This window comes from Protopterus annectens, chromosome 8.part0 (genome assembly GCF_019279795.1).
Source record: "Protopterus annectens isolate FY-2018-M chromosome 8.part0, PAN1.0, whole genome shotgun sequence".
Taxonomy (NCBI): domain Eukaryota; kingdom Metazoa; phylum Chordata; order Ceratodontiformes; family Protopteridae; genus Protopterus; species Protopterus annectens.
The window spans coordinates 321,938,412-321,963,498 of NC_056741.1; the positions used below are offsets into that span (position 1 = coordinate 321,938,412).

At 41.3% G+C, this 25,087-nt stretch overlaps 1 protein-coding gene across 2 annotated transcripts in view; it reads right to left on the reverse strand.

Annotated features, from left to right (window-relative positions):
- Positions 1-25,087, reverse strand: part of PTPN13 (protein tyrosine phosphatase non-receptor type 13) — a 1,949,788-nt gene that overhangs the window by 462,582 nt on the left and 1,462,119 nt on the right. For both annotated transcript variants that reach the window (XM_044079819.1, XM_044079818.1), the window contains one exon: positions 4,822-5,032. In XM_044079819.1, coding sequence (XP_043935754.1) covers positions 4,822-5,032 — 211 coding nt within the window. The remainder of the gene's footprint in view (positions 1-4,821; positions 5,033-25,087) is intronic.

Here is a 25,087-nt window from a genome sequence, read left to right on the forward strand (position 1 = left end):
AGGAATATTGGCAAACTACTTTACAAACACTCTGTCTCACTACAATGGAACAAACTCCCTCTCCATATTAGATCCAACCCTTCCTTTCCCTGTTTTAAAAAGGAGCTTAAATCCCACCTACTAAACTTGAAATTATGCTGTTGCATTGACCACCCGTAGTCTTAGTCTCTCCCATTGTATAACCTGTTGCATCTCCTAACTTTCTTTCTTTGTTAGTAACTTCTGCTTAAAATCATCGCCTAAACCCTCAGCTCTACTAATATAGCCCTACTACAGCCCCCTCTCATTCTCTTATCTCCCACCCCACTTCCTATCAATGTATATACGCTGTCCTTCTTTTGAACAATGATTATCTTTTTGTTTTTACTCTCATATGTAGTAAGTTTTAGTCCACTACTATCGGTGCAACCCTTAATGTTCATAATTTTTTTCTTTTGTTTTTCTCTTTATAATTAATTTTGTATTTACAGTGTTGTTTTTAATAGTTTTTATCCTGTATGTTTATCTCTGCTTATGTTTGTTGGGGCTCTTTCCCCTTGGGTCTCCACTGAAAATGGGTTGCTTACTACCAATGCAATGCAAATAGTTAATAACCTTTTCTTTTTTTACAATTATTTTGTATTGTGATAATTGTTATTTAATATTTGTATATTGTCACTTTATTTTTACTTATGCGTGTGTGTGTGTGTGTGTGTGTGTGTGTGTGTGTGCGTGTGTATACACTCACACATACATATAGATATATATACATACATATGTCCTTATACACTGCACAGCTTATAAGCAAAGGGATTGTATCTAGACCTACAGATGTCATTGCTCCCCTTTACTCATCTCTCATTAAGCCAATCATTTAATATAATGCCCCTTTTGGCATGCATTTGTCCAGACAATGGAACGCCCATAGAGATACCTTACCAAAAGGATACAAGGCCTAAACAACATGTCCTACATGGACTGACTCCAAGCCCTGTCACTATACTCGGTACAGAGATACCTTACCAAAAGGATAGAAGACCTAAAGAACATGCCCTACATGGACTGGCTCAAAGCCCTGTCAATATACTCGGTATCATATGGACTGTTAAGAGGTGACCTTTATCTGGCATACACGGCATCCCTGACCCATTACTGATGGCTTTGCTCCACATGAAATACTCGGCCCAGGGATCTAAATTTCTATTGCAACATTGGATATCATGCAGATGATACCAGTTCTCCACTACTTGGATAAATGGATGGGTAATAGAAATTTTACCCTAGGACTGCTCCCTGCACTACTAATGGATCCAGGCAGCTTCAATATGCTTTATCCTATATATGGGTCCCTTCAAATTATCTATGATATGATCCCAGGTATTCTCATTATGTTTAACATATAATTATTGATAGTGAAATGGGATGGGTAAGGCCAATTTCTAACCAAATGGGATAGTTAATTTGAGCAGGAAAAAAGGAAATTGTCTAGGCTTAAAATGGACCACAAGGTTAGCTAGCCTAGTACTTACCTATGAACCTATGACTTGTATAAAGACCTCCAGGCATACCTCTCAGCTGTACCAAATTCCTCAGCAAATACCGGTTTTGAGGGCAAAATATTGGGGTGCCACGAATTCACGAGTGGCCCCTTTAATTTCAGAGTTTCATAGCTTTTTTTTTTTTTTTGAATTTGCTGCTGAAGTCATTGTGTTTCGCATATGCGATGAAGTCAGCTTCAACAGGTAGGCAGACAGCCTGTCTGTCAGAATGCAGAGCCACTCATTATTAGTGTACTTCATTTAGTTTAACTTGTAGAGAAGGTGCCAGTGTGCCACGTGTTTTATTCAAGCAGTGCAGCACAGACAGCAGAGCATATCTTTTTCTTCCTCTATAGTCCAGGTAAGGAAAAAAGAAAAGATTGTAAGGCTTACTGCCTTATGTACGTGCGAGAGAAACTTAAGCTGAAAATGAAAACAGGGTCGGCACTCGGCAGTTCTTAATGTGCGAGAAGTAGAACGGCAGTCTGCAAAAGTGTAATACTACTACGTATTTGCATATTGCTTGCTTCTGTTAAGGTGCAGGAAGTGTATTGCTTTTTTTCGGGTTAAGATGGCCTGAAATGAGAAACGGCAGTTCTAATGTGTGAAACCGAGAACAGCAGTCTGCAAAAGTGTATGTATTGCTTGCTTGTCTGTTAAGCTTCTAATTCCATGCAGAAAGTGCACCATTTCAAGCAAATTTGTTTCTTATTGCAATGCTGCTGGTACTTCAGTCTGAGTCTGACTCCATTCTGAAATCCATAGTGCCGTAGTTCAGAGAGTGCATGTAAAGAACTGTTGTAGTTCTGCTGCATTTTGCATATTGCTTGCATCTGTTAAGGTGCAGGAAGTGTACTGCTTTTGTTTTCTGGTTAAGCTGACCTGAAATGCGAAAGGGCAATTCTAACATGCGAGACCGAAAATGGCAGTCTGCAAAAGTGTGTGTATTGCTTGTCTGTTCTGTGCAGAAAGTGCCCCATTTCAAGCAAGTAAGTTTGATTCTTACTGCAATGCTGCTGCTGGTTCAGTCCAACTCCGTTCCGAAATGGATAGTGCTGTAGTTCAGACAGTGCATGCAAGGAACTATTGTAGTTTTGCTGCTGAATGTAAGGACGTAGTTCATAGAGTGCTGTTCATTCATTTGCTGTAGTTCGGAGTGCATGCAAAGAACTGCTGCTCATTTGTAATTCTGCCTAGGAAATACTATACTCGTTACACAGTGGTGAAATGAAGTGCCGTAGTTCATTCATTTGTATGCAGTGCATGTAAGGGACTGCTGAGCTGCTTGTTTGTAATTCTGTTGCTGTATATTTCTGCCTAGGAAATACTCGTTCCTCGTTCTGCATAGTGGTGAAGTGCTGTAGTTCATAAAGCGCATTCTGCTTATGAAATACTCTGTCCTCGCTCTGCATAGTGTGTGTGTGTGTGTGTGTGTGTGTGTGTGTGTGTGTGTGTGTATATATATATATATATATATATATATATATATATACGCTTTTTAATACTTTCTTTTTATAATTAAGTTTTCTTGAAAGCCAAATATTGTTAGAGACATGTATTTTGTATAATGCTGTACTAATTGTATTGTTTGTTATACATATTTTGTGCATATATTCAGTATAGTGTTGCTTAATGCAAGATGCAGAGAGCTTTAAACCGGCAAATGATATTAAAGTCAGAAATGCAAGTAGTGAACGCATGCACATACTAAAGCTTTCAGCTGTTTGTAAGAGTTGCTATATACACACAGTTGTAATTGAAAGCATCTGACAGTGCAAGTAAAAGACAAATCAAAAACTGCTTGATGCCTGTGTGATGATAATATACCCTTGCCCATTAGGTAATTGTGTTGAATGCCAATCATAAAGCAATCTCTACTGCTAAACTGTTCATCTTTTTTACATGAGTTATGTTATGAGCTACAGGAATCAGCCCACACATACTGTTTTCTTGTTTACAAATGGTTATGGGTAGTACAGTCATCATTTCCTTTTGCACACTTCTGTATTATGTTTTCAGCTGTTGGCTTACAATTGGTACATAAAAGCATAGTTATTGCCCAAACATTAAATCACTTATTGTTTTCTTCTGTGCTGCAAGCCTGCAAGTCCCATAAATTAGAAATTCACATGGTTAAATGGCTAAAATTTTCCCCATTTAAAAAACTTGAGCTGTTCATTTGCCATTCAGTAGAAAGAGCTATTCAGCAGATTCTTTAGCAAGAGCAGACCCAAGCCAGCTAATGTTGCTTTCAGTAGTTATATATTCTGAGCGGAACCGAAAAAACATGGAAACAGTGACGTGTGTGTGTGTGTGTGTGTGTGTGTGTGTGTGTGTGTGTGTGTGTGTGTGTGTGTGTGTGTGTGTGTGTGTGTGTGTGTGTGTGCGTGCATTTTGTTTCATTGCTTACTGGAAAAATGTTCAAAACAAATTTAAAATGCGCTCTAACAAGTGTGCTGTATTATGCAAGGAATACAATTTAATGAAGTCAGGAAGGTGTATAAAGAAAAGAACACATGTATGTTTCTTGTGTGTGCAAGGGGCCAATGATTTGAAAACAGCCCAAAGGTAATCTTTATCTACCACTGGCCAGATGCATTTCCTTTGGATGTGGTGTGAGTTTCAATGCTGTTTCAATGAATGTGAGTTTCAAGGGCAGAAAAGTTTTAATGTCAAGCCTATTTTCATTGTGAGACAGCATTGCTTTGTTTACCAGATGATGTCCATTAGTGTTTCTGCATTGTTGTGCTGTAAAATGTAAAAATAAAATCCAAATAATCATTGTAAACGTAAAGCAGTATGCACACATTAGTGTTTATGGTAAATGGAGCGAAATAGCCAGGTAATGGGACATTGGAATGGCGGCAGGGGGACTCTGGTGCCATATTTTGGTTGTCTGTTCTTCAGTTTGCGTTTGAAAGTTGCTATCCCACAATTCCATTGGAGTGGGTGGGGTTACGTAATTATGTATGCAAAGTATATGTTAATCAGCATACAGATTTGTACGTATTTTTCATGGGCCTTGTTCAGATTTTTGATGTTTCCAGGTTGATAGGTTTGCCTCCAAGGGTTCTTGGTTATTCATGATTTTCTAATAAAAGGATCAAGAATTGCCTGTTTGTGCTGTTCAATGCAAGATAAATCAGATAATATTTTACAAACATTTATGACTAACAAAGTAAAGTCACCAACTTTGCTAAACATTTACAAGTTTAATAAATTAAAAGAAAATTCAAAAGGAATCAGATACATTAAATGTCAACAAATCTGAGCGTTTATTTTACAAATCTCATTGTTTACATACCTTGTTGCTTGTAAAACCACTGTGGGACCAGCCTTTTTCAGAGTTTCTTTTGCTTCACTCAAAGACATCCCAAGTATACTGATATCATTCACATAATGGATTATGTCCATGGCTTTCAAACTTCCGTCTACTGCAGCAACTGATCCTGCAGATACAGCACTGATGTACACTGCCTGGTAAGGGCTATCACTACCTCCTGCCACAGTAAGGCCTGTACAGACAGAAGAAAAGTGGTTTTAAAGCAAGTCTTTCAGTTTTGTTTTCTGAAGAGTAACTATTCTTAGAACAGAACAAAGCAGAGCATTTCAAGGCATGCAAGATGAATTCAAACCATGGTTTCAACCATTCTGGAGTCCCTTCTCTCATAAGTCTAAATGACATGAGCTCAGATTTGTGTCATCACTTGCACATTTCCACTGCTTTCATAAATGCTGCACTACCTTTAATAAATCATGGAACTACAAAACATGCTAATGGAAGAAGATCTGAAAACTAATCAAGTCTGTCTGATAGCAGTTATGTCTATGTGGCTCTTTGTCCAGGTACTTCAGACTTATTTCATTCCTTACTTAAATTTTACATTTGCCTCAAATTACAATAATTATCCCCATTTAGTACAGTATCTAAATCTGCTGTTCTTCTATAAGGAAATATTTCCTAACATTCATCCTAAACCTGTTGCCTGCAATCTTCCATCTTTCTGCGAAGAAAAAAAAATCTCTCACTTTCATCCTCCCTTCCTGTAGCAGCCGCCATTTTCTTCTCCTGTCATTTTCTCACTTCCACATTAACCCTGTTGGCCTCTGCCTACAACCTCCTCCTGGTATCCTATCTTATTTGTATCTTCCTCCACTTGTTTCCTTATTAACATAGGCACTCATATCATATGTTTTGCCTTCTTTCTTCTCTCCACCAAAAGGCACATCCGAACTTGACAAGTCACTGTTTGCACCTAAGCTGCTACATTCCATTTAAATTTTTTGAAGTCCTCCACTTCAACTTCTACATAAATATTCTCCTCTCACAATGTCAAGGAACTTGCTTTTGATCTCCTATTGCAACTGACACGTGCAAATGTAAAATTATGTAATCTTTCTTGGAGCTTTTCTCCCCACTGAAAACACGCTTCTGGTTCAGTCGGTCACTACCCGCTTATCAAATGCAAATAAATAAATAAATATTTTCACTCATGGAACTAAACTCATTGATTTTAATGCAGTTACAAGATGGCTATTCATCCGAGTAGAATACAGAATTATTTTAAACCTAACTCATATTCTCATATTAAAAATACTGTATAAAAATTAGGATCAATTATGCCAGAAGAATGCTTCCACAATCACCCTACAACCAGTATTACTCTTTTAACCCAAATATGGCAGTTTTAGCTTTAATGTATTAAGAAAAAACTGCACAAAAGCTTGAAAATAAAAACTAAATCAGCAGCAAAGATTACGGTGTCTGATTCCACCTAGAAGAAAGCAAGACTATGAAAACTGGATGTCAGTGCAGAAGAAACGTTTCTACATCTTACTTGAAATGTAATTCTGCAAAAGGCATCAATATCACTCAACAGCATACATTACATTGTCTAGTCCTAGCTAGAATAAAGCACTATGAAAATCAGGTATCAGTACATACAAAAGTTTCTGTATCTTACTTGAAATGTGATTCTGCAGTGAAAGAAAAAATCTGGGTTGGAAAAAAATACCACTGGTTTGGATCTGAAAAAATGACAGCTATCGTCAGCCTAAACGACAGATTAACCCCATCTGAACAGCATGCAATCAAACATTTATTTGTTTCAATTTGTTAATCATACAAGAGAACTGGACCAAGGACCTTTTTCAGTCCAATTATTATGCCATTTAGGCAAGTACAACGAATTACACTGACACCAGAACATAGGCATTGATACAAGGACAAGAATACAAGAAACAGAAGTTAGGTGTCTCTGATGCACACCAACAATGTAAATAGATTATATGCTATACAAGTACAACACACTAAAATTAGTAGTAAGGGAGTGACCCTGTGGGGTGCTAGAATCTACAAAGTCTAATGTGGAGGGATACAGCAACAAGAATTCCCAGAGCGTGTAGTAGTGCACACTACATGTGGTCAAACACAAGTTATGTAGTTGAGACATACTGAAAATAGTCTGTGGCTGACTAAATTTGCTGATGATTGCAAATTGGGAGTAATCGTTTGAGTATCCCAAAGATGTTAATATACTGCAGACAAGCTTAACATAGACAAATGATTGATGCCAAAGCCATGGATTAAAGCTAAATGTAAAAAAGTACATTATTATTCCCTTTGGGAAAGCTGATATCATTACTAATTACATTATAGACAGCACCCCCGCCCCCAAGTGCAGACCCAGTGGTATGCAATCTGGATACTCAGGTTGATAGCAATCTGAACTTTGACAGCCATGTATCCACTAGGTTTGCCACCTTTCACTGTGGCTAAAACTGGAGTAAGGCCACACCCCTCACATCACAAGTAACCCTGCCCATTCCCGCCCCTCTCCCACCCACGCTCCACCCATTTTGTGATACCACTGTGACATCAGCAGAAGGGAATCCACTCTTCTTCTGTTCCTGTTGCTTGCTTTCAGCGATTTACTATGCTTTTCTGTAAAAAAGCATAGCAAATCAGCTGATTTAACAAACTCCGATAGTCTGTTTCCTTTTTTGAAACAGAATACTGGAGTTTATGCAGTGTTTTATAGACTACTGGAGAATCAATTTGATTTCAGATTAGTCCAGAAAAAAACAGATAGGTGGCAACTTTAGTATCCACACCAGTAAGGAAATCCTTCTATTTGGCACATTTTGTAAGTAAAGGCATCACATCTAGACTTAAGGATGTTGTAATTCCATTATACTTGGCACTTATCAGACCAAAAATTTAATATAATGCTCCCTTTTGCAAGTACCTCACCACAGAAGTTTCTCACCAAGAAATTACATGGTACACAAAGCAACACTTAAATGGAAAGACTGAAAGCCCTGCCACTATATTCTGCATCCTGCAGGTTGCTAAGGAGTGACCTGTGCCTGGCTTACAGGGCAGTCTCTGACTCAGCCCTGATGGAAATGCTACAAATGCATAAATCAAACTGCAGGATGGCCATTCACTCCAGGGATCTTAACCTAGCCTCTAATATAAACAGGTCATGCTGTAGAGATAGTTACGTCTCCCAGAGACTGCCACTTCTCTGGAACAAGTTTCCAATTCAAATGAAATAGAACCCCTTCTGACCCTCTTCAAATGCAACCTAGATCAACGGATAGGTGACTGCAAATTCATTCCTGAGGTGGTCCCATTTACCTCCTGGACAGAGGGAGTTGATATTAAGTACCATAGAGCTTTACATCAGTGAATTTCACTCACCTAACCACTGACAACTGGGGCAACTCAGGATAAATATGGCTAGGCTTGTAAGGGCTCCAGGGCCATTAGCCTAGTAACCTCTTATGAACCTATGATATTGGACTTTTTTAATATGACAGGGCATGAGCTTGCACATGGCAAATTATATATTCATACAGGTGAGACATACTGAAAATCGAAAGTATATTGTTTTGATGTTGGACTTACTCAATATTCCTGGACCTAAATTGAACAAATTGTACTTCCTCTGTGTCTTAGAATTACAAATGTCAATGCATTTGTGTAATCAGAATAAGAAGAATAAATGATATTGCTTCATTCTGTGCCATACCTAAACACATGCAGAAATTAATATATGTTGAAATTCAGACTGAATTACATTAAATTATGTAAAGTATACATTAGTGTACATCAGTAGTGTCTACACTGACCTGACTACCCAGAAACCTCAAAATAACTGCATTTGCATTTACTTTCTAGATGAAGTTTTTATTTTTTTTGTTCTTTTTTCTTCTTATAATTCTAAAGCATTACACTGGGGATAAGGACTTCCTGAGATGGCATTAGGAACCCTATCTCACAAATTCATGGCAAGGAAGGCCTTATCGCCAAGCCATAATTCTACCTTGCACATGAAGCTACTCAAGGTTCACAAGTGTCTAATACATAAAACAACTACAAAATGGCTGAAAGCCCCTAACGCAGTGCAGTAAACCTCAGGTGGCTATATCATTGAACATACAAAAATAAAAACATACACTATAATAGGTCCTACCCTCAAACATCTTTATTAATAACTTACACAGCTACCAATGGCACCACTATTGCTCAATAAGCAGACAATGACATATTCATATGTGTAGCAAAGACATTTCCTAACATACATTTTCTGCCTTTGAATCTCAGCTCAACAAAACCCATGTCTTGTTAAATGCCTAGTAAACTCAGCTTCCACTCTTTACATTAAAAACTGTCTCGTGAAAATGAATGTCTATATCTCTCTGATCAACAACAGAACGCATCACACACACAAAATGGTTAGGCATCATAATACACAAACACCTAAAATTTGGCATGCACATACAACAAGCTAAACAGAAAAAAATAACACTCCAAAAACTAGGTTTTCTATACCATAGTAAACACTTCTTAACCAATAATACCAGGAAAACTATAACCTCCAGATTTTCCTCTGCTAATTACTATATGCCTCATCTACTTTCACCAGCCTTCAACAATTTCTCCTTCCTAAAACTGAACAATGCTACATCACTGAAAGTTTCACTCTAACCATACATCTATATCACACCACTGTCTTACATAATAAAGCAACTACAATCGCAAGAATTTTCACACTAGCTAGATATCTTCCAATTCACTAGAGCAAAGAAAAATTATATACAAGCAACAAAGCTGCCTTGCCTTACATACATAGTTGTACCCTTCTCCCCAAACAGACCTCTATACCTCAGTAAGACATTCTTGTTGTCCATTTACAAATTACAAACCAGGGTTGGCTAGTCATTGTACTTCAACTATGTCTCCCTGGAATTCTACTCCCACCATCATACAACAGTCCACCATACACACACATTTAAAACACTAATAAAACAATACTAGACCAACTCATGGCTCGGCTCTTGCACATCCCCTAGTTAAATCACATGCATTCTAGACATTACAACCTCCCTTTACCTTAAATATCTGCTACTATTGGCCACTCTCATCCTCAAACCACTTTACTTCTCCCTTTCCTCTAACTCCCCTTCTCCCCTCATCTAATGCACTTCCTCTTACTCCTTCTCAAACACAGTCTCAGAAACCTTTCTTATTCTCAGTGCTGCATACATAACTAATCCCAATCTGATGTTTAATGCTCAGGAAACTCACTGTCTATTCATAAAAGTCACACTGTACTACTTCAACCATCTCCGACAGACTCAAGTCTACCCTCAAATCTCACTTACTAAATGGAAATTAAATGTTTACTCCTTGCTCTTTTATTACACATTATACAATATGTTGCAAAGATCAGATATCACAAAATCTGTGGAACATATGTCCATGTCAATTGTATTTACAGTACAAATATTTAGTTTTATTATTTTTTATATATTAGCCTCCACTATGATTGCTCATTTGGACTTTCATGGTAACCAAAAAAAAAAAAAAAAAAGTTAAAATGAGTTTCAAGATCCACTTCAGATCAGTGTTAATTCCCAACTAACAGTGCTTCTTAACTGTTTTTTAGTGCTAAGCTCAAATTAAATTCCAGCAGTTTCAATAAAAAATTACTTCCCACTACTAAGCTCGAAAGTGCAATGTATGTGTCAGTTAGGTTGTGGTGGGGAGGAGGAGGTATCAGGTTCAGTCTGAGGTAATGGCTGGGTGTGAGAGATAAGCCAGGAATAGTAGAGGTCATAAGAACAGATTCTGACAGTTGAATTTGGAGGGGAAAATTGTGCACTGAATTGTGTGTACTGGTCAGGGTGGGGAAGCTCTGAGCTTTCACCTAGGAAGTAAGTGGCTGGGATTTCACAGTTAAAGTGTGCTGCAATACTATGATTGCTGGTTTTGAGACATAGAGAAGCTGCAACAAAGTTTTCTTTTTGTTCTGTAAAATCAGTGTTAGATACATCTACAGAATGTGCATGAGATGAAGTCAAACACTCTCCAGAGGAAGCAAGCAATGAACCTAAAGGGGTACTTTAACTATCAGAATGAGCATCTAGTAAGCAATTTGTTCCCAAAAAATGAGCTTCTTGCATCCATAAAACTGGCAGGAACTGATGGGTAGCAACTTGCTGTTGATAGGTTCATAGGTAGGTACTAGGCTATCAGCCCAAGGGCCTAAGTAAGCCTAGCCAACAAGGCTCCCTGGTTTACGTCACCCAAGAAAGTTAATTTCCTGTGCCTCTGTTGAGCAGAGCCACAGAAGTGATCCCCGGGATGTATTTCCTATTTCCTATCCACTCATCAAGATTTTTCTTGAAGAGTGCTAATGAGGAACTTTGCTTGACATAGATGGGTAGCTTGTTCCAGAGTATAGGAAGTCTCTGGGACAGGAATCTATCCTTTCAGCATGTCCTGTTTATTGTGGTGACAAGGATTAGGTCCCTAGAGCATGTAGCTCGGAGGGATTGGGATTTCTTTAGGTGTAGCAAGTCCAACAGCTCTGGGTTTAACATAGCTTTGTATGTTAGGCAGAGATCTCCACAAAGTAGGCGATATGTTACACAGTAAAGCTGGAGTTTTTTGAGATGGTCAGTGTAGGGCATCTGTTTGAGGCCAGTAATCCTCTTTGTGAGGTACTTCTGTGGCCTTTCCAGCTGCTGCAGATGTCTTGTGAGGTACATTCCAAAAGGAGCATTGTACTCTATAATGGGTCTAATGAGTGCCGAGCAGAGGGGAACAATGACCTATTTTTTCCTGGATAAGAACCCGTTTGTGATGAGGTGTGCCACTGTGGCGATGTGATTATCAAAAGAGAGACTACTGTCACCTGGGTCCCAAGGTCTCTTATCACACATTCGGCGTTAAGTAGACTGCCGTTTATGTGGTAGTTCATGGGTACAGATTATTTACCAAAGGGGATGACAATGCACTTTTTGGCATTGAGCTTGAGGCCATGCCTCTGGCACCAAGCATCTGTCTCAGTGAGGCCCTTCTGTAGGATGTCCACATCATTTGGGGACTCGACTATCACTCCTAGTTTGCAGTCATCTGCGAACTTAGGTAGCCAGAGGCCTTCTGTGTTAGCCTGTAGGTAGAAGTAGATACCAAACAGGAGAGGTCCCACGACTGAACTCTGTGGTACTCCACTTGTCACTGGTTTGAAGTCATATTTGGAGTCTGCAACTTTTACAGTGTGGGTTCTGTCAGTGAGCCAGTTGGCAACCCATCTTGTGACGTAGGGCTTTATACCTAGTTTAGTGAGTTTAGCTATAATTCCAGAATGGGGGATGGTGTTGAAAGCCTTGGCGAGGTCAAGATAGGCTGTGAGAACCACCTTGCCCTCGTCTATGGCTTTGGTGACTGCTTCAAAGAAGCTGATCAGGTTCAGAAGGCATGATCTGCTTTTCACAAACCCAAACTGGGTGGGGTCCAGAGTTTGGAGGTTACCAATGTCTTTGTTTATAAGTTCCATGATGATACGTTCCATGACCTTGCAGCCCAGGCTTATCAGGCTAATTGGGCGATAGTTCCCAGTTCATTCTTAAGTTCGTGTAAAACGCAGCCTGGGATGTTGTCTGGTCCCATGGATGCTGTGTTTTTGGTTTTAGAAAGTGCATCTTTTACCTGCATAGATGTGATTACAGGGACTCTGCATTCTTCCTGCATAGATATGGGCCCATTAGGGGGTGAGAGGGGGTAAAGTTAGCACTGAACCTATGAGCTAGGACGTTGGCAATATCAGTTGGTTCTGTAATTTTTGTGCCGTTGTGCTGTAACTCAGAGCAAATCTGGGTGTTGCCATTGAGATTCTTGATATAGCTATAGAATGCTTTGTGGTTGCCCTTACAATCAGTGACAATTTTTTTTCGTAGCTAGCTTTGGAGGATCTTATAAGGGATCTCAGCTTCTTACTGAGGCTGACCAGGGAGCTCCTCCACTCATGGGATTTTACTCTCTTTTGCAACAGTGTGCCATACTTTAGAAAATATATTGTATAGAAATGCAGACACACAAAGTTTTCTGAAAGACCAAGTACTATAAAGGTCTTTCAGGGAACGTTCTTTAGAAACGTAAAGCTTAACTGCTTGCCTGTACAAACAGAGTGCCTTTTCCTCCTCTTTGCAACTACCAGCTCTATAAATTGATTCAACTATCAATGCTCCTGCCTTGTATATATTTTACATAATAAAGCCAACACAGTGTTGGATGGGGTACTCCAAGGGGCAAAAACTGATAATCTTCAATTCTAAGAAATACTTAATTACTTAGACCACAGAAGAACAACTGTCCAACACTATACTTCTCCTCTGACTCCTATCATCTCCCTTGAGCGAGTCCAATATCACTCATATTTGGGCCTATATTGAATTAGCGAATGCTTAGAAAAGCAAACGCTAATTCATCGACCCCTTTTAAGTGAAAGCTTACAATCCCTAACACCCGGAACAGCGATTTTTTTCACAGGGCAAAAAATCGTTGGGCTGGTTTTGGGAGTTCACCATTTCTTTGACTGCGGTGCGATCTCGGAGTTGGTATATTTAAGTAGGGGGTGTGGGGGGGCCAAGCCCCCCACATTATATAATGTTTTAAGTTTTTTTTTTTTTTTGTGGACCAGCGATTTTTTTCCCAGGGAAAAAATAGCTGTTCTGGGTGTTCTAGATTTTAAGCTTTCACTTAAAAATGGTTGAGGAATTAGTGTTCGCTTTTCTAAGCATTCGCTAATTCAATACAGACCCTCATATTTCATATATTGCTACCAGACAACAGACCAGTTAAGCATGTTGGAGTCCAGCCATTGTAGTCTAACTGATTTACCTAACTAGAAGGATAAGGGATAAGGTGAACTGGTCTGGGTACATCTGCAATTCCCCATCCATTCATCTACTTTAGATTTGAAGATAGTAACGGGAGTGCTTTACGTTATAAAAAGTGAGAGTTCATTTCAAACCCACAAGTCTTCTTTATGTTGTAGTAAAGCTTTGGGCCTTGTACTTCTGTTGCAGCCAGTATTGCGAATGTGCAGTAGGTCAAGCAGGATATGGTCATTACAGCGTTGCAGGTCGGGTACAGATCACCTGTGGAAGTCTGTAAGAGACAGAGAAGAGAGAGACGAACTTTAGATGCCCAGGTATCACTGGGAGCTCATATTAGTGATTTTACGAGTAAGTAACCACTGGAGACTTCAAGATGGGTTAGGTGTTTGAACAGATACACAAGAAATTACACTCTGAATTCTACTGTGGGCCTGATGAGGAATACTTAGCTGGGAATTGCAACCTCTTCAGGCAGAGAATAGATGCCACTAGTAATCAGTTGGATGAGGTTGAAGACTTTCCTCAGGACACTGTATCTGGTGGCCAGATGCTGTATTGTTATTGACAAAGGTGCCTAGGTCTCTAATAACAGTGTTGATTTTAAGGATGGGGTGTCATTTATGTAGTAGGGGTGTGAGTTTCTATCACCCAGAGTGGTGTTACAATTTCTGGTGTTCAGTACAGTGATACTGATACCACAACTTTGCCCACATTAGGCCCTCGTGGAGGATCCAAGTGTTTTAAAAGGGGTTGATGGCTACTACCAACTTGCAACTGTCTGTGAACTCTGCCCCTGTTGCAAAACTGACTAGTAACTGGTCAGATTTTCTGAAGGGCTTAGTCCTATCAAGGTAGAATCTGAGCTGTCTGTGCATGTCCAAGGAGTGCAGGATCCTTTCCCCTTTATTCTGAGGATTAGGGAAGAAAGCTGGCAAATGGATGGATTGGTTTAGAGCTACGCTGGACATCACTTTAGGCATAAAGAAAGGGTTAGTCCTGAGGGAAACCCTGTCAGCATGGAAAATAATGAAGGGCTCCATAGCCATAAGTGCTTGTAGCTCGGACACTCTTCTAGCTGAAGTGGTGGCCAGAAGCAAGGCTGTTTACCAAGAGAGGAATTTTAACTCTGCTGATGCTGCAGGTTCAAAGGGGGGAAGCGTGAGCTTTTCCAGTAAAAAGTTAAGGTCCCAAGTAGGGGTGGGTGCTCCCCTAGGCAGCCTTAAGTTGTTTGCTCCTCTCAGGAACTGTTTGATAAGAGGGTGCGAGAAGAGAGTTGGCTCCGTGTTGTAATGAACCAAAATGGCTGAGTCATGTATCTTAATGGAGAAGGACAGGCCTCTGTAGAGTAGCTCTGCTAAGTAATCCAGGATCACAGGCAGGGAGGTCAGAGTTGTGTCCTCTCCTTTAGATTGAATCCAGGAGCAGTACCTTTTCCACTTGTCAGCATAGGATTTTTTTGTACTGGGTCTTCTGGCTTCAAGAATGATGTCCAGCACCTGTTTGCTTAGGGTTGCTGGGGGAGAATTCAAGGAATAAGCCAGGCTGCAAGATTTAGGGTTTGCAGTTGTGGATGCAAAATCTGTCCCTCCTGCTGAGAGAGCAGGGTTGGGTTTTGTTGTAGGTATCATGGTGGCACCAGTAACAGGCTGCACAGGAGTGGGTACCAGTGCTGGCATGGCCAGTCTGTGGCAATCAGTATTGTCCTTGGTCTAGCTTGTCTTATCTTGAGTAACACTCTTGAGAAAAGGGGCAAAGGGGGAAAGGCATAGATTGAGAGACTTACCCACTGAAAAGAAAGGGCATCCACTTTCCAGGCCCTGCTGTGAAGGTTCCTGGTGCAGAATGTGCTGAGCTGGTGATTGTAGGGGGAGGCAAAGAGATCCACTTCTGGGGTCACCCATTTCTGAATCAGAATGTTGAAGGTGATGGGCTCCAATTGCCACTCGTGTGGGTCTAGGAGATTTCTGCTTAAGACGTCTCCCAGTGAGTTTTGTTTGCCTGGCAGGAACTGAGCTTGCAGATGGACATGCATGTCCAAGGCCGTGTTCCACAGGGCCATGGTTAACCTGCAGAGTGGGTAACAGTGGGTCCCCCCCTGCTTGTTGATGTACCACATAACTGTGGTGTTATCTGTTTTTATTAGAAGTTGTCCTGGAAAGAGTAGGGATCTGAAAGCTGTCAGGGCATTCTGCACAGCTAGCATCTCTTTTTGGTTGATGTGCAGATGAATTTGATTTGGGCTCCAGTGTCCCTGAATGCATTTGCCATCCATGTGTGCTCCCCAGGTATAGTCTGATGCATCTGTGGTTAGGGTCTGGGCGGTGTGGGGTTGAGTAAAGGGTAGTCCCTTGTTGTGGCTGCATGGTCCTGCCCACCAAAGGAACCCTGTCCTTGGACAGGGTATGATAGGAACGACTGTTTCCAGGTCCTCAAAATGTTGGCACCAAAGACTTTTTAAGTACCACTGAAGTTTCCTCATATGAAGTCTTGCATATGGAATTAGCAGTATACATGAGGCCATGAACCCTAGGGCCTGCAGTATTTTTCTTGCGGATAGCTGGGTTCTGGTGGCCATTTGTTTGATGTAGGCTGTCAGATACACTTGTTTTTCTGAAGTGAGGAATGCCATCTGGGATGTCATGTCCAAGCTTGCTCCCAGGAATACAATCTTTTCACTGGGTACCAGTTTTAATTTCTTTTCATCGATGGTGTACCCCAAGGAAGTGAGAACGTTTTTCACAAATGTCAGGTGCTGTAACAGCAATTCCTGACTGTCCAACTGAATCAGGCAGTAGTCCAAGTACGGGTAAATTTGGATATTTCTCTGCCTGCAGTAAGCAATGGCTGGAGCCAGGCATTTTGTGAATACTCTGGGCGCAGTGGATAAACCAAAGGGAAGTGCAGAGAACTGATAATGCACAGATCTGGCCCTGAAACGTAGATACTTCCTGCATGACTCCCTTATAAGGATGTGCAGATAGGCTTCTTTTAAGTCTAGGGTGACTAACCAGGCATCCTTGGCTAGCATAGGTAGAAGCTGTTGCAGAGTAAGTATTTTGAATTGTCGTACCACCGGGAAGGTGTTGAGAATTGAAAATCCAGGACTGGGTGCCAAGAGCCCTCCTTTCTGGGTACCAGGAAGAGTCTGGAATAGAATCCTTGACCTATCTGTTCTACAGGAACTGGTTGAATAGCTCAGAAGGAGAGCAGGGAAAGAACTTGGCTTTGAGCCTCTTCCCACTGGTTTGGAGGAAGGTCTGGGAACCCTCTTGGGGTTGGCAGTAAGTGGAAGTAAAATTTGTACCCTTGGGATACAATGTTGAGGACCCATCGGTCTTGTGTGATGGACATCCAGTTTTTTGCATGAAGAACAAGTTTTCCTCCTAGGGGCACCAGCAATTGGGCAGGAATGGGGAGTGGAGTAGAGAAGTGATTGTGAGTTTTTTTACGTTAGGAGGTGGCTTACCACTCCCTGCTTTGGGGCTGAGGGCACTCCATTGCTTAGATCTCTGCATACCCTGAGACTGTAGTCTGGGTGGTCTGTTTCCCCTGGGTCTGGCTTTAGATGGCCTGGAGGGGGATGGAAAGGACCAGTGTTTGGAAGGGAAATGCCTACTGAATCTAGGGGGTTGCACTTGTAAGAATTCTTTAACAGTATGCATAAGACTTAGCTTTTTCTTACATCTTTTTAAGAACCTCTTCTGCTTTGCTGCCAAACTGTCCTTGTTCAAAGGTGCGTCTATACATAGTCTGGCAAAGTCTGTTCCTTGAGCCAAGCATGTCTTCTCAGTACAGAACCAGTGACTGCTTCCCGGCAAGATGCTTCTAGGGCATCAAAGCCACACTGCAAAGTATGCTTGCTGACTTGGCTTGCAGAGTGCATAAGCTCCTGCAATTCTTTCTTTTCTGCACATCTTTCTTTTCTGCACATGTCTGTAAAGGTAGCCACTTTTTGTTTAATATGTTCCATAATATGTTGCGGGTGCTTCAGCATGTGAAACTGACAATTCAATGCCCTAATAGCAAGAGTTGCAGAGATATATACTTTCTTACCCCATCTGTCCAAAGCTCTGGAATCCCTGTCAGGAGGTCTTGGCTGTAGTTGCCTTGATACCTATAGGCCCCTGGTAAATGATCTCTGGGTCAGCAGTAGGATTCTTGAAAAGAAATTTGTGAGTGTCAGGTACTCTGTAGTACCTGTCTGGTTTCCTAGGGGCAGGAGGTAAAGTATCAGGAGTAAGACTGGATTCCATAAAAACATCATCAACAACTTCCAGGACAGAAGGTATTGCTAAAGGCCTGTGCTGTGGCAAATCTAGGAATTCTCTGAGTCTCTTTTTGGACTGAGGATAGCCTTGGCATTCCCAGTGGAAATGCTCTCTTAAAGTATGTAAGGTTTTACCAAAAGAAAAATTCTCTGGAGGGGAGGCAGAGAGAATGGATTCCTCTGCATCTGAATCCTCATAAGCAGATAAGGGCATGACTTCATAATCAGATACTTCAGAGTCATCAGACTCCTGGTCTGTTGAAACTGCAGGGGACTGGTCTCTTTTCCTCTTAGCAGGGGAAGGCTGACTTCCCCTAATCAGCGTAATAAGGTCTTCTGCCATTCTAAGCATTTGTTGTTGTGGCATGGAAGTAGGTGCATGCGCTTTGCTCATCAGTTTTCTAGGCATAGCGTGTACCCTAGGCCTAAGTAACTCGGTGGTTTTAGATTAAAAAAAAGTCATCAGCTTGAGTCGAACATCGGTTGAGCAAAGATCTGCCTCAGAAGCTGGTGCCTGCACAGCGGCTCCGGACCCATCCAAGGTAGAGACATCCACAGGTTCCATAGTCGAAGAAGAGTCTCGCGGCATGCCGGACTCCGAATGGGTCTCGGTAGAGGCCTGTGAATCCACTGAAGCGGACATCAGGGGCTGCGAAAGCACCTCACTGAGTACCAGCAAACTGGTGACTAGCTTAATGGAAGCGTCGTTGGCAGCTTTGGACCTATGCAGTCTGTTTCTGTCTTTATCCTTACGTTTTTTCGGAATACTGATAGTCGGATGGCTTACTGAAGCCATTTCAGAATACGGAGATCGAGAATGAAAGAATTTAGCGACAATGAGAGTCCGACAATGAATAGTTCAGGCGTTGAACAAGGCACAAAATCGACAGAGAGGTACGTTGTGGTCTGGGCCAAAACAAGTGATGCAGTAAAAAAGAAAATCACTGTGTGGTATTTGCTTTCTACAGGCAAGACAATTGTTAACTTTTTCTGACATCGGTTATAGCAAGAAAAAAGGATCCCCAATGGGGTACTTAGCTTTAGAAGACTTCAGGATTATTTAATTCGTAAATGAAAATTCAGGTAGTGGCTGACTGGCACTTGCAAACAGCTTCTGCTTTGGGCTCCTCGGCAAGAAACACTGGTGTAATGGCGTCGGCTGCCTGTTTTTATACCCCTGGCGACCTGACATCAGTCCTGGAGCAACAGCATCCGACACAAAAATACTAAGTCTCTGGAATTCAGGCTCTCTGAGGGCTACCTGCAGGCAGATAACCCTAGTGTGACGACTGCAACAGTGAAACACGAAGAACATTTGAAGTTCCCTAAAAATATATTGTTTAGGTTAAGAGATAGATTCCTTTGCAATAAGATATGCTTTGCATTTTCAGTTGCCAATGACAAGGTTCTGTAGGTGTCCAGGATATAGTATGAGCTTTTGTTTACTGACATTAAGAAATGGCATATTTTGAGGTCACTGTCCCGGTTAATCAGTCAAGAACTGATGATGTTTTGGTTAAAGACAGGAAAGCCACTACAGGCATTACTTCCATCTCCATGTGTAGGCCTAAAGAGTGGTAGACAGAGAAAATCCAGTAAAGAGAGAGTGCTGTTACTGCTCTGTGATAACAAAAATATCTATGCTTTCCAGAGCTAGGAAGACCTTGTGTTAGGGTACTTTTTATTTAAACTACTAGCACTGATGCTACAGAGATACTTGCAAAATTTGATTCTGTATTTACTAGGCTGGCAGCCTAAAAAAAAAATGTAGGGCTACCGAACATCTTAGCAAGTAGCTAAGTATCCAGCGTAGATGGGTGCAGATCATCCTTGGGACATAGGTGGGGATTTTTTCCATATTTCTCTAGGTCGAGACATTGGGTTTTTTCAGAATGGCACCAGTGACCACACCAATTAAAATCAAACATATTTTGCTTATATTGCACCATTATTCTTTAGCTCTCCCTGTTTGAAAACAGAAATTGAGAAAAAGGAGCCGGAGAAATTGTCATTTTGGGTAAAATTCAGTTACTGGCTAGTTAAGTACACTGCCTGGATGCCAGCAAGTAAGAAATGTATAGAACTTGAAAGAAAAACACTGCCTGGGAAGATTCATAGATTAGTACTAGGCTAACTGTCCTCGGAGACCATTTTAAGCCTAGCCAATTACCCCATGTGAGAATCAAACCCTGCACCTTGTGTTTTTAAGGTAAGCACCTTAACCATTACACCAACCTCCCACCCCAATCCTGCAGCTTTCTATCAAAAAGCAGTTCAAGCTTCAACTTTGGTACAAGAGATGGCTTCCAGTTCTTTAGATGAGAAGTTAATCAAATGTACTCAGAGATGACTAAATAAATAAAACAATGATAGACTATATCAACATAAATTACAAAATGCTGGAAAAAAAACAGAAGAGGCTTTATGTAGCTATTCAGATGAACTAATAAAACTGCAAAAATAAGAGGTTGAAATGAAGAAAAAACCTTGCTGAGTATGAAGCTTCTTAAGAAGGGCTGTTTCAAAAATGTAGTACAGTTAGAGGTCAGCATGCACAGAGAAAACATGAGATTTTCTGCTGTACCAGAGAAACTGGAAGGAACAGACTGTATTCATTTTATGAAACACAAATAAACAACTGGACTGGTGTTCCACAGCAACATATGTCAAATGAAAGTGCACAAGGAATGTATACTACAAACCTGGTCATGAGAAAGCAACCACCACCTGTATTAATAAAGATGCAATCATACTAATTGAAAGAATTGATCTTGACAAAACTGTGGAAGAAAGGAAAGTATTAATAATTGGAAACATCAGAGTACCTGTGGAAAATGATTATTCATTGTACACCAGGTAGAAAAGATGCAAATTTATCCTGGCAATCAAGGAAGAAGCAGATGTGAGTTTCTGTAGTATCCAGCTGTCTTCAGAATATTTTTTCCCGAAGGACCAACTAATTTTTGAATGCAGAACAGGCTAGAGAGGAAATAAACATGTGTATTCATCAAAAGGTGAACCAGTAATCTGAAGGGGATTCTGTTTCTTATTCTTCTGACAATAAAGCTCATATAGTCATAGAGAGACTTTGCCAGTGAAACCTTTCCATTATTCCAAAGGAAATTGCTTGAGACACAGAAAAAAGCACAGGAGTTAACTAGAAGAATGGGGAGTACCTTGGGCTTGAACCAGAGTCTGGTAATGGGAGATGGCAATGATCAGGTAGAAGACCGGCAACACAAATTAGTGAACAAATGGGAGACTATAAAGCATCAATCACATTTGTGAAATATGGGTTTGCAAGAAAATTTTGCTGACTTTGTAAAAGCTGTGGGTAGTTTATAAAGTATATTTCCCACTTTATGTCATTAATCTTTAGAAAAAAAAAAGAGAAGTAATTGTAAATAGAACAATTCTTGTTCTTTTTAGTATTTGTGCAAAATGTTTCATGATAAACAAAAAAGAAGTTACGTACTTACCATAATGTTCCATGTTTGTAGTCCCTCTCGCCTATATTCTTGCTTAATGGGTTCGGAGCTGATATTCGGCTCTGACTTGGCCGATACTAAAGCTCGAGAGCTTTTACTAGCTTGAGGCTAGCCCCTATCCCATGATGCCTCATGGCAATTCCCCAGATCTAGTTTGCAAGAAAGCGATAAATACCTGTCAGGTAAGAATAAGAAAGAAACTGTATAAATACAGCAAAGGATTAGAAACATAATCCATTCCAGGTGGACAATAAAGAACAATGTCAGGCAGCACCAAAAGAGGTTCACCAGATCCCCCAGAAACAGGAAGGGGGTTGGAGGGAGGGACACAAGAATATAGGCGAGATGGACTACAAACATGGAATGTTATGGTAAGTACATAGCTTCTTTATGTTATGTAGTCCTATCTCACTTTAATTCTTGCTGGATGGGACAGCGTCCCTAGCATCTTTATCCTGGGTGGCCCAAGCGAAGAGACTCTTCAGCACAGTGGACCCAAAGGATAACTTGTCCCGGGAGGCCAAATCCAATTTGCAATGAGTGACAAACGTATGTGTTGTTGCCCAAGTAGCTGCTGCACAAATAGAATCAATTGGGAGCCTAGATCTAAAGGCACATGAAGTAGCTACAGCCCTAGTAGAGTGACCTTTAGCTTTTACTGGTAATTGTCTACCAGCTTGTTGATAAGCAAAGGATATGCAGTCCGAAAGCCATTTTGAAAGAGTAATTTTAGAAAAAGGCAAGCCTTTCCTTTTGTCAGAAAAGGAAACGAAAAGTTGATCAGATTTCCTGAATTCCTTAGTCCTGTGTATATAAAATATGAGTATCCTGTGGACATCTAGCTGGTGTAGTCTATACTCTGATTTATTAGAGTGGTTTGGAAAAAACACAGGTAGCCAGTAGTATTCAGGTTGTGCTCTGAGCATAACTTAGGAAGAAAGGAAGGGTTTGTCCTGAGAGAGACTCTATCCTTGTGAAAGATAATGTAAGGAGGTCGAATAGTTAGAGCTTGTAGTTCTGAAACTCTCCTGGCAGATGTTATGGCTACCAAGAACAAAGTTTTCCATGATAACAATTTTAAGTCTGACGCCGAGGATGGCTCAAAGGGTGCAGACATCAAAGATGAAATGACTAAGTTTAGGTTCCAGGGTTCTAATGGTTGTTTTATTGGGGGCCTAAGAAGAAGAACTCCTTTTAAGAAGGTTTTACACAGTTAGTGCTGCATGATTGGATTTCCCATGAAACCAAAATGTAAATTGGAAATGGCAGCTAACTGAACTCTAACTGTAGCAGCTGCCGCTCCTTCATGAAAAATTGTTGTTAGGAAAGATAAAATGGATTCTAAAGGAGCCGTATATCGATCTAAGCCCCGATTTGTAGCCCAAAGGGGAAACCTTTTCCATTTGCTAGTATATAGTTTCTGAGAGGAAGGTTTATGGGATGAAATTAGGATGTGTTTGACCGCTGGGGATAAGGGACTACACCTGGCTATACGTGGAATTGGAGCAGCCATGCTGTCAATTTGAGGGTGTGGATGGAGGGATGGAACTGTCCCGAATGATGACTCAGGAGATCTGCAGATGGGTCCAGAATCCATGGTTCCTCCAAGAGCTAGGGCCACAGGAAAGGAAACCAAACTTGTCGAGGCCAGTAAGGAGCAATGAGGATCAAGGAACTCCTCAACTGTCTTGCTTTCTGTATTACTTTGGGGATGAGTGGAAAGGGAGGAAAGGCATAAAGAAGTCCCGGGGGCCAATCATGAACTAGAGCATCCCTGGGTGACATCCCCGGATGGGGAATGAGGGCAAAGTAGCTACTGCATTCGCAAATAGATCGCAGCAAGGTTGGCCCCATTTGTGAAAGATCTCTTTCGCAACCATTGGATTCAGGGACCACTCGTAAGGCATCAGAATTGCTCGGCTGAGTTTGTCCGCTATTACGTTGGATTTCCCCGGGATATGCGTTGCTATCAGGAAGCGTTGAGTATCCATCGCCCATTCCCAAACTCTTAAGGCCTTTCTGCTTGTTTATGTATCACACAACAGACATGTTGTCTGACTGAATCGCAATCGGGAGCTGTGAAGTGCTTGCAACACATATAGCACCGCTCTCCTCTCTAGAACATTGATGTGCAAGTGATTCTCGTGGTTTTGCCAAGTACCTTGGACTGTCTTTCCCAGATAATGCCCCCCCATCTGGGCAGCATCCGTGGTCAAAACTGCCTTCCCTTGGGGAAGAACAAGTGGATGACCTAGGACAAGTTGTTTCATGTGTAACCGCCATGTCAGATCCCTTTTGCATGCGTTTGTTATTAACATCTGGTGAGACAATGGAAGGTCTTGCATCGACCATTGTACAAATAGCATCCACTGGAGAATCCTCATATGTAGGCGAGCAAGAGGAACTAATAAGATGGAGGAAGCCATAGTACCTAGGACTTGAAGGACTACTCTGGCCTGGACTCTTTGTTTGTTTAATAAGGATCTGACCTGACTGCATAGAGTTTCTGCTCTTTCCTGTGTTAGCTTTACTGACATGGTGGTTGTGTCTATTTCTGAACCTAGATATACAATATGCTGCGAGGGAGATAAGACTGACTTTTGCAAGTTGACAGTGATGCCTAGGCTGGGGCACAAGGATAGAGTCTCGTCCCTGGTTCTTACGAGTTGATGCTTGGTGGTAGCAGGGAGGAGCCAGTCGTCTAGGTACGGAAATACCTGGAATCCCTGATGTCTCAGGCGAGCCGTTACCACTGCCATGCATCTGATAAACACTCTGGGGCTGTAGTGAGACCAAAGGGAAGTGTTCTGAACTGAAAATGACTGGCTCCCAGCCAGAAACGTAAGTGTCTCCTGGAGCGTCTGTCCATTTTGATGTGCTAGTACTCATCCTGGAGATCGATTGAGCACATCCAGTTGTCTTTCCCAATAAAGGGAAATATCGACTGCAGAGTGACCATTCTGAACTTTGATTTTCTTACATACTTGTTGAGCCTGCTGAGATCTAGAATTGATCTCCAGTCCCCTGTCTTTTTTGGAACTAAAAAGAATCGAGAGTAAGTTCCGGATTCTACTTGCTCTGCGGGGACTTCTTGGATGACTCTTTTTTTACAGCAACGAGATGACCTCTGATGTTGCCCGATCTAGTTGGATAGGTGGTACATCTGGAAGAGACTGGCTTGTTGGGGTTCGGAAATAAAGGGGATCAAATAACCTCTGGATATTACTGTGTGTACCCAATGATCTTGAGTGATAGTTAGCCAGGCGCTTGGGAACAGTGATATACAACCCCCGACTGCCTCCAGAGATGGACAGTCGGGCAACCCCTTAGAGTCGATGGAAGGGACGATCAGGGAAAGTTCTCTGTCTCCCTGATGTTGCGGATCTCCTCTGCCACGAGAGCGTCGTCGTCCATTATATCCTCCTCCTCTGCCACTGGGGGAGGGTTGACATTGTGCCTGAGGAAAACCTTTTTGGGATTTGAGGAACCACATTTTCCCTCCTGTATTACCCTTGGGATAGGGTCTGGATGGGAGAGAAAAACGGACTCCAAAGGCAGATAAGGTTTTTCCTTCCTGCTCGCACCTAGTCAAAGTCTCTTTCACTTGGGGTCCAAAAAGA